The sequence below is a fragment of the Chlamydomonas reinhardtii genome, chromosome 10 (genome assembly GCF_000002595.2).
Source record: "Chlamydomonas reinhardtii strain CC-503 cw92 mt+ chromosome 10, whole genome shotgun sequence".
Classification (NCBI taxonomy): domain Eukaryota; kingdom Viridiplantae; phylum Chlorophyta; class Chlorophyceae; order Chlamydomonadales; family Chlamydomonadaceae; genus Chlamydomonas; species Chlamydomonas reinhardtii.
This window is the reverse complement of record NC_057013.1, coordinates 6299435-6309200: the sequence shown is the minus strand read 5'-3', so window position 1 is coordinate 6309200 and position 9766 is coordinate 6299435. Positions and strand designations below refer to the sequence as shown.

At 62.3% G+C, this 9766-nt stretch overlaps 3 protein-coding genes across 3 annotated transcripts; all 3 read left to right on the top strand.

Annotated features, from left to right (window-relative positions):
* Positions 1 to 50: 50 nt before the first annotated feature.
* On the top strand, positions 51 to 2181 carry CHLRE_10g465250v5 (uncharacterized protein). The gene is made up of 5 exons (XM_001698578.2): positions 51 to 300; positions 392 to 486; positions 613 to 736; positions 1154 to 1399; positions 1691 to 2181. The coding sequence occupies exons 1-5, from the start codon at positions 268 to 270 to the stop codon at positions 1805 to 1807; spliced, it is 615 nt and encodes a 204-aa protein (XP_001698630.1). The 5' UTR covers positions 51 to 267; the 3' UTR covers positions 1808 to 2181.
* A 1629-nt stretch (positions 2182 to 3810) lies between these two features.
* CHLRE_10g465226v5 (uncharacterized protein) lies at positions 3811 to 5231 on the top strand. The gene has a single exon (XM_043067235.1). It carries the CDS (start codon positions 3839 to 3841, stop codon positions 4061 to 4063), a length of 225 nt encoding a protein of 74 aa, XP_042920632.1. The 5' UTR covers positions 3811 to 3838; the 3' UTR covers positions 4064 to 5231.
* Positions 5232 to 6010: 779 nt separating this feature from the next.
* CHLRE_10g465200v5 (uncharacterized protein) lies at positions 6011 to 9726 on the top strand. The gene is made up of 6 exons (XM_043067234.1): positions 6011 to 6243; positions 6591 to 6689; positions 7876 to 7908; positions 8127 to 8177; positions 8437 to 8824; positions 8986 to 9726. Exons 1-6 carry the CDS (start codon positions 6144 to 6146, stop codon positions 9620 to 9622), a joined length of 1308 nt encoding a protein of 435 aa, XP_042920631.1. The 5' UTR covers positions 6011 to 6143; the 3' UTR covers positions 9623 to 9726.
* Positions 9727 to 9766: the final 40 nt, after the last annotated feature.

The following is a 9766-nucleotide window of genomic DNA, read 5'->3' as shown; positions in this document are numbered from 1 at the left end:
TTGTCCTTGCTGAGTGCGCGAGCATAGAAACGGCACGGCTTGATTGGGACGGTACGCTGGTCACTTCGAACCGCCTCGACTTGGTCTTCGCAGATTGTTACGCATACCAGCATACACAAGAAACTTCACTCATCTTATCAGCAAGCGACACATACAAAACAAAGTGTCTCTGCTGGAAGCGTTGCTTCGTTTTGACTCTCTTGCTGTAGACCCAGTGCCCGTCGAGCTCTGGATACATATCACCCGAAGTAGAAATCTACCTAGAGAATGGACGTGGAGCCAATCTTCTGCGCGGAGCAGGTCGGGCCATGTACTCGGCGCGCGCGCAGCAGCTGCTCAAATTCAACGAATGCCAAGCGCAAATCCTCAAGCATTGTTTGCTTCATTGCAGATTGTCATTCCGCACAACCTTGCGGACATTCTTAAAGCTTACACGAAAGAGGTCATCCGTCGGCAGCCAACGGACCTCATAGCATTCTCGGCAAAGTAGGTTGACTTGAGTTCGGCTCGGGGCACCGGAGTCACACAGACGCGGTTGGTGGCCGCGGCTTGCCCACCAACACACACGTTTGAGCTTCAGCCCTAACCGGCACACCGACGCTCCCCGCACAGATACTTCACGAACCTCGCGAATGTGGCGTCTGGGGTATCAAACAGCAGCGCACCAGCTAAGGAGCAGCTACGGCAAGTGTATACACGAGGCGGCAGCGGCGGTGCTACGCTAACGGAGTCGCAGGTGCGCAGGCGTGGACGGGTGTGTTGGGACAGACACGTTGAGAACCTAGGGGTTGCGCAGGCGGCTGTTGGGTGTGCGTAATGTCTAGTCATGCTTACCGGTTGAATGGTTATATATTAATGCGGTAACCCACGCATGGGAGCTCGGTGGAGGGGTTGACGGCGACGGCAGGTAGGTGGTGGAGCCATCGTGGCACGCGCGCGCCGTCGCTCTCTACGGCTGGCCGCCCCGCATCCCGGTGGCCCCCCATCTCACGGGACCGCCGGCTGTGCGACCATTAATGGCGTGCGCCCACAGCCTGCTGCCACCCCATGCCGTGGCGTTGCTCCTGGAACCCCCCTTCCCCTCCCCTCTTCTCCCCCTCGCCTCCCCACCCCGCCTCCTGCTTCCCCTTCCCCCTCCTCCCCCGCCTCTCAGGTCACGGGCCTGTGCCAGCAGGCCGGCATCGCGGACGCGGTGGTGGCCAAGGTGATGGAGGTGGGCGCCTTCACGCCCGCCGCCGTGGACCTGTCCAAGTTCGTGTTCCTGTGCCTGGCTATGAGCTGCGAGGACTTCAACCGCGTGTGCATGGGCGTGTTCGACGTCTTCTCCGACAACGGCTCGCTGCCCGCCCAGGACCTGCTCACGCTCATCGCGCACCTGGGCCCCGACATGGACCCCGAGGTGCGCGTGGGTGTGGCGCGTGTGTGCCCGGGCACGGGGGGGGAGAGGGGGAGGGTTGTAGATACCAGCCCATACTAAACCAAACCCAATGCAATAGGGGGGGGAGGGGCGTGCGTTTGGTGCCTGGTAGCGGTAGGTTGCAGAGCGCCAGGACGGGTTGGCGAGCTGGAGAAGGGGCGAGCTGCACACGTGGCGGGGGTTGCCGGATTGGCGGCGCCTGCCTCCCTTGCTATCCCGTCCCTGACTCGCCGCCTTGCCGCCACGGCCACCCCCCACCCCCACCCCCCTCAGGTGACTCCGGCCTTCCTGGACGCGGTGGCGGCTGAGCTGCCCGCGGGCGGTGGCGCCGTGACCTACATGGAGCTGTGCGAGGCGCCCAGCCTCAAGCCCAAGCTGGGGCTGTCGTGAGCAGGGGACGCAGGAGCAGGAGGAGGAGGAGAGGGGGAGGACGAGCAGGAGGAGGAGGGTAGGAGCAGAGGAGGATAGTGCAGGGGGCAGCGCAGAGGCGGAGGAAAAGGGGTGGGAGAAAGGGAACTACGGATTGTGGGCTTGCCAGTAGCGGTATACGGTATTGTATGTGCTGCGCATGCCTATCTGGTGGCTGCTGCCTTTTTGGAGATGTACAGGATGCGGACGGCAAGTATGCGTGCTTGGCGCCTTGGTAGGATCAGCAATTCGGCATGAATTGCGCACACGGCAGCTACAGCCACAGGGGCGGTGTCGCGTGGGCTGCGAAGTATGGACACGTATCGGAACCTTGATTGTAAATGGGCATTAAAGGTGCTCTCATTAGCTTCCAAGGTTTCAAGGGCCTGTACCCAACACATCGCAGCAGCACCAGGCAGCACCCCAGCAAAACCTGACACGCCACGTGTCTGAGCACTCTGGCGTGCACGACAGGGCCCGGACATAGCGGACCCCACACGGCTCGGACTTTATCGGGCATGAAGAACGGATTGGACGAGGTCTGGCAGCTCAGCGCGCCTCACCCCTCCTCACATCAGGGAACCCTACTCTGCCTTGATTCGTGCCTTGACTGCGGCAAGTGCTGTTCCCCCGCCTCCTCCCTCCTGACTTGGCTGCAGCGGTGCAGGGAGTTCAAGGCGAGTGTCGGGCCCCCGATCCTGTCTTGCCTGGTGTGTGTGTGTGTGTGTGTGTGTGTGTGTGTGTGTGTGTGTGTGTGTGTGTGTGTGTGTGTGTGTGTGTGTGTGTGTGTGTGTGTGTGTGTGTGTGTGTGTGTGTGTGTGTGTGTGTGTGTGTGGCTGTGTGTGTGTGTGTGTGTGTGTGTGGCTGTGTGTGGGGGGGGGGGGACGCCGCTAGGACGGTCTGGGGGACACCACGACCTGCCGGAGGAATGACCGTGCCCGCAACGGAGTGACCCAGGGCTCCTATCTCCGGCGGTGGGGGGGGTTAACTTTGAACCAATCCCGTAAGGAAACAGTCGCGCTGCAAGGAGAAACTGCAGCCGCATATGCGAGCTGTGGTACATCACCATAGGTAGTCGGGCGGGCTTGGGCAGCGTAGCAGCAGCAGGTGGAAGGAGCAGTCCAGAGCAGCTCCGAAGTCATGTCAGCAGTGCGAGCCGCGCGCGGACCCCGTCGCCCAACTACTTGCAAATCTAAACTAACATACTCACCTGTACGCGAACGGAGGAGCGCCAGGTAGAAGCGTCCAACAGCAAAGGCGAAGAGGCACATGTAGGAACGTGGCATGGCGGCGAGCGTTAGTAGTAATCGCGGGACAGGCAAAGCAAGGCAGTACATAATCTATGGGACCCCACGCGCGGCTCAGAGACAAAGAAAGAGAGAGTGGGGCGGGTGAACGAGCAACGACTAGAGGGGCGGGATGAGTGCGCGGGATGGGGCATGTGGCGGGGGGGGGGGGGCCGGGGGCGCAGGCAAACAGAGGCCAGGCACGGGCAATGAGTGGGGGGGGGCGGGCCTGTTGCCGCTGGTGCCGCATGTGAAAGCGCGGCAAGCCGGTCTCGCGGTACGGTGTGTGTTGGGTGTGTGTGGTCTGCTGCCGTACGTGCCCCCGTGGACCCGGGTCGCGGCGGCGTGGCGGCGCGAGGTGCACCCGGCGGCAACGCCCCTGCGTTTGTTGGTGCGGGGGGCCGCGGACCGTGTGCTAAATAAGCCGCTCACCCCGGCGGGCAAGCCGTTTGCACGCCTGCTGAAAGCCATGACTGAATTGCCCGCGGTGACTCTTGTGGCGCCGCCCGAGCCGGGCGCGTGGGTGAGTCATGTGCCGTTATGGGCTAACCCGGCGCTGTGTGAGGACGGCCGCACGTGGGAAGTGGCTTTCGCGGATTTGTTCGCCCTGCCGGGACTGGCGTGTGTGGGCCAGCTGGTTGCAGCGCATGACGGCCTGAACGAACTGCGGCAGGCATTGACACGCCCTTGGGCGGAGGGCTCCCGGTCTGGTGAAGCGTGTGTGGATATGTATGTGACCGCTGTGTGGCTGCGGGTGCTGCACTGGAGCACGCGGGCGCGCCTGCCGTCGCCCCTGCCGGGGCCGGCGTCGCCTCAAGAGGCAGCCGACCGGTTTGCGGCGGCGGTGGCCCTTCTTCCCGCTGGCTGGGCTGCCGCCGCGCGTGCGGCCCAGCTGGCTCGGGGGCCGGCCGCCGCGCTGCCGCTGAGCCGCTCCCGGTGGCCGACGTCGTGAGTGCTACGGCGGAGTCGGTGCAACGGGTGGTGCGGGGACTTGGATGGTTGCAGAGAGGGGGGCCGCCCATCCTGCTCACTGCCTACACGGTGAAGGCGGGGACCGTGCTACAAATGGCTCCACAGTTAGCCGCCCTGAAGGCTAAGCATTTGCAGTATGTGTGCGATGCGGGTGTGTCGGGGGTGGGGGCTGCCCTGGCGGCGGGGGCCTTCGGGTGCACCTTGGCCCGCTTGTGGTCGCTGAAATGGGAGAATCAACATAAGGAAGCACTGTGGCGTGTGGCCGCCAACGCTTGCTGGGCGTTTCCACGGCATGCTAGCGAGCGGTCGCGAGGCGTTACTGTTGACCCGTGTTGGGCGTGTGGGGTTGACATGCAGGATGGGGACCGGCGTCACTGGTTTTGGGACTGCACTGTTGCGCTGTCACTTCGGGAAAGTATGGGGATGGCTATGGGTTTCCTGCCGGAGGAGGCTCTAAGTGCCTTCTCTCGTGAAGAGTTGTGGTTAGTGCGCCCGCCTGCGGGGCTTGCGCCACCTGTGTGGGATGTGGTGTGTCTCGCTGCTATGTCTGCCCTGGACTTTGGTCGGCAGCGTGTGGTTATGGCCGGGTTGGCGGCGCGAGCGAAGCTGCCGTCGGCCCGGGTGCTGAGCATTGGACTTGCCGTCGTAGCTGACTTCTGGGGTTTGTGACTTTGGGTATCAGGCCAAAGGGTTGGGACGCTGTGCCGTTTGCGCATCCCTTCATATCTCGGGCTGTTGATGACGGCATGGTTTTGCGCTTGCCGTATGACGCTGATTCCCCGCCCCCCTCGCCGTGAGAGGTTGTGCGTGGTTGTTGGCTCTGTGTGTGGGCAGGATGCACGTGTGGGCGACCGTTCTAGTACCTGGACGCTTGCGCCCTGGTTAGTGCGTGCGCTGTGCGTGTGTCCTGCGGCCTAGACGTTTCCCGGCACTCCTGTGCCTAGGCTTGTGGCGTTGAGGCACAGCGGTGGGGCTTTGGCGGGTTGAGGCTTGGCTAGGACTCACTGTGCGTGGAGTCACACGGACTTTGCCCGCGGGAGGGTTTGCAGCAAAGTCGGGGTTGGTGGAGTCAAGTTGGGCCCTGATAGCATGTGATGGCTCGGCGTCTTCGGGTGCTGGGACTGTCCCCTCTGTAACATCCGCATCCTATCTTAATGTCTCCAGACATTAATCGGCCATTTTGGTCGTTTCCTAGACATTCCTCCCGGGGGCTAATGTCTGAGGTGAGACTTTGTTGGCCCAGGTTTGGGGCGGGTTTTGTCCGAATTCCTAAGGAGAAGCCCCCAAACCGCCTTGTGTTCAGACAAAAGACGGCGGCCATCCGGCCGTTTTTGTCTGGAGCCAGACATCACCCCGAAAACAAGATACGACCCCTGACGGAGTCCTACACGGCGTCAAACCCGTGTGGGTGTGACCCAGTGACCGGCGTGGTGGCACTGACAGAGTGACAGGGGCAGCGGCTGCTGGCAGCGGCCGCAGCGCACTGGGCAACCCCACACCGGCGCGCTGTCCTCACGGCACGGCCGAGCGCCCCTGCACTGTTTGCTTCACCTGCCTGCCCCTCCCCTGCTTGCCCGCCTCTACGGTCGTATCGGCGCCAAGGACGCAGCCAACCAGCCATTTGCGGGTGAGCGCGTGAATGTCTTCAAGCTTCACCTACCAGTGCGCTATTCGGTTGTTGCTGCACACAGTCCTGCTTGACACGATCAACGGCACGCCGGCCTGTGCTCAATTGCTCCTCCTGTTGGCAGCCAGCAGACAACATACGGGACTGCCCGCCGCCCCTCCAAACGCTGAGGAGCGTTTGCGGCGCGTGGAGGAGAAACGAGGGATTGTGCAATGGCCGCAGGATGGTCCTGAGGTGCGGCAGGCGGGTATCACCCCATCCCTGTCAATCAGTCTATGGTTTGAGGCACGCGTTCAAGAGATTCTCAAGGGGCTATCTGAAAACATTTCTCTTTACGGCAACAGGACTGTGACCCTACAGTCTGGGAGTCGTTCCATCCAAAAGGGCAATTTGGTACTTCCTCGCGTTCCTACAGCTTATTAGAGCCTATGTTATGGCTTGGCTCGGCCTGCGTGTAATTTTAGGAGAATGGCTCGGGCCTGTTGGAGCTAGCCGTTTCACCGAGGAGGATTTGCGCCTGCTGTGGGACGGTGGTAAGCTGCAATGTCTGTGTTCGCTCGCCGAGTGAATCCTCGGTTGCTATATACGCTTCTTCTGTGGTGCGTGAAAGCCCAAGCGCTAAACGCATGAAGAGCCGCTGTGGTCTTTCAATGGTTTCCAGGGCCGGTGCGAGAACCCGCTGCTGCCTCTGGTGTCCATGCTGCTCCTTTCCGCTCTCATTCAATTCGATTCATGGTTGCACCGCCACGGCGCTTGCGGCGGGGCATGGTCACGGCCTGGCGCCCGTGCCGGGCCCTGCGTGGACCCGCCCCGCTACCTTTTCCTCTCTTTCCTAACCCTGGCACTACCGCCACTCCTACCCCCTCGGTTGATAAACCAGGATACGCTACGTTGGAGGATCTGGAGGCTGCGAGCTATAGTGGACTTCGGGACGCCAAACTAAAACCCGCACGGGCAGACCAAATTATCCGCGCTCAAGGTGAGGTCCGCACAGGTGTTCTGTGCGTGTGGGAGTTGCTCTTTCACAAGGCACCGCCTGCTATCCCGATTCCGTGGTTAGCACGTGCATGTGTTTGCTGTTTTGAAGAGGGCAATAGCACTAAAAGTGCCTTGGTTGGGCCACCTCGGGCCCTGGTCGCTGGAGGGCGTTTGGGGCTCGGCTGCCGATCTCAATACTACTTTCTATATGTATTAAGACAACTGTATAAGGCGGGGACAGGAACTCGGCTGGAATCGGAACATCGGCACAGGAAATTTCCGGGGATGGGGCCCCGGAAGTTTGCCCAAAACTCCGGCCAAAACTCCGGCCCATTCGCCGGAAGTTTGCACCGCCAGTTCGAACGAGCCAACCCCAGTCGACCCCGAACTTCCAAAACTCCGGCCAGCGAGCACAGTCCAATGCTGACCGAACTCGCAGCTCCCGCTATGGCGCGAGCGCGCCCCGCTTTATTTCCTTTGCCTTACGGAGCCTCGTTACTCTCCGGAAGCTCCTGCGCCTCTCGTGACCCTTCATATTATTTATCGGCTCGGCCCTGGCAACTTGGCGCCATCGGCGATAGAGGGCTGCGCGAAGACCCGCCACAGCAGCAGGTGCGCGGTGGGCAGATAGAGGGGGAGCAGTGCGTGTGGTATGCGCCGGCGTGGGTGGCAGCGGGGGTCTCGTGTGCCTGTCTTGGCCCGCGTTCACCCGCACCCGCACCCACGCAACCCTCACCACTGTCAATCATGACATCCCCACAGGACACCCACGGGCCATGGGTGAAAACTCATTGCCGCGCATGCACGCGCCGCACGTCACGCGCGCGCTGCAGTAGCGATAGCCCGGAGGGCGGATTAGTGGGCATGATCGTGACAGGATCCGCTTGGGTCGGGGGCGAGGCCCCGGACGTGGAGCGGCATCGGAGAGGGGTGCGGGATGAGCTTCAACGATGGTTTGGGTCGGGGTTGGTCGAAGGAATGTGTTGCCAGGTCACAGGTGGCAGCAGATGCAGACCGGGGGAGTTCAGGAGGCTAGCTATGCCCGGGCTCAAAGTGTCAATGACTGTCTGCATCCGCCGGAGCCTTGCGGCGCTCGGTCTCTGGCCCTTGTTGGCGAGGCGTGATTCGTTCCGCCCTGGCGATGCTGACTGCCTGCATTGCCCTGTTATCGCTTTCACGTTGTGCAGGCGCGGCGGCTGGCCAGGGCACAGCACAAGCTGGTGAGTGGGACGATGCGCACAGGGTAGCGGCTGGTCACGACACGCCGCAGCTCAGAGGGTGGCCGCTGGACCGCGGTGGTGCATTGTGAGGTTGGGGGCGCAGGCTCTCCTTTGCCGTCCACCAGCCTGCATCGTGCACGTGCAGCGCCGTTCCAAACTGCGCATGCCTTTCGTTCATGTCTTCACTTCGTTTGCATCTGTGTTTCGGTCGCTTTCAGGTGATGCAGTTGCGGCGGCTGGCCTGGGCATGGGGAGCGCGGCAGGGGCCGGTGAGTTATTGTGTTGCGCGGGCCCAGGGAATTCTCACTAGCGGCTTGTGCACATCAGCGGTTTGGGGGGCTCAGTCCAAAAAAGTTTGCCGATGCGATCGGCAGTGCAATCGACCCAACTTTATTGAAGTTCCTTATCAAAATCTGCAGGAAGACAGGTATGATGTGGGCGCGATTTGGAATGAACCAACGCGCTTTGATGCCTGCGCAAGAGCAAAGGACCGTGACGGTCGCTTGCCGTGCCTTGACCGCTCCGCAGGCGTTCGGCCAACGGTCTTCCTACGATCTCCGCTCCCAGACGCGGCCCTGCCATCCCGCTTTGACAAGCCTAGTCGCTCGCTGAAGATAGATCACGCGGAGCCCGTAGATTGCAAGACCTGGGAGCATGTGGCGCCGCAAGAACGCATTCCCGCGCTCTTCGGCCGCTTGGCGGCCGCATGTGGCAGCCACGCCACTGCTAGCGGCTTCCAAGCTATGGGCGGGGCCGGCCATGGTACAAGCAGCACGGAGGGCGGCGGCGGCGGCGGCGGCGGCAGCAGCAGCAGCAGCAACAGTGGGGGTGGCGGCAGTAGCTTCGACGCTGAGGTGCTCACGCTCATCATGCATGCGGATGACATCTTCTGCAGCGCTGACGGCGAGCCTATTCGGTGAGTGCCGTGATATGGGTGGGTGAGGTGATCGTTGTCGTCAGGCCAGGGTCGTTGCGTTACCGGTAGATTAGCCAATTCCTTGGGCAACCATGGGTTATCCCCAGTATGACACTGCGTTGCGTGTGGCGCTCGTATGTGTCGGAACCGCCAATCGACAGGGTGCTGCTTCAGCAGCAAGGGCCGCCTGAAGTGCTCATCAATGAAGCTGTCGCCTGCTTCGGCACGCGCCCGCTGCTCAAGGTGCTGACCATCCTGGTCAACGGCCTGTTGGAGCGGTTGCGTGGCGGCGCCAGTGCCGACCGCACTGCAGCGGCGGCAGCAGTGGGCAGTGGGGCAGCGGCGAAGCCGGCGCCCGCCGGTATAACGCCTGGGGTGGAGCCGGCGGCTGCTGGTAGTGATGCTGCGGCCGTGCCAGCTGCCAGGACTGGCCGCGTGAGCAGTGTTTATTGGGGTGCTGAGATGAGCCTTGAGAAGATCCGCGAGGTGGCCAGCAGCCAGGAGGGTCTTGAGTGGCTTGTGCAGGGAGGGGGCGGCTCGCTGCGCCCAGACATGCCGCTCATTGTAGTCATCTCGGATGACGACGCGACCTGGCAGCAGTGCCGCAGCTTTGTGGAGATGAAGGCGCCAGCACTGATGCTGGAGGGCAGAACGCCGCGCTCGCTGGTGGACCTGTGGCTGAGCGGCGACACACGTGTTCGCGCCATATTGGCACAGGTGGGCCCCACAGCCCTCGCCCGAGCCCCAGCGAGCCCCAGCCCGAGCCGTAGCACTCGCCCGAGCCATGCAGCTGCATAAGCAGCAGACCGCCTCAATGCGTTTGTGACGGCATGCGCGCTACAGTTGCTGGGATGGGCTTGTTCGCGTGGACGGAAGCGCGCACACTGTAGCCCCTCAGTGCCTTTGCAGTCTCTTCCCGTGCCTTCTGCGTCGATCTGGCTC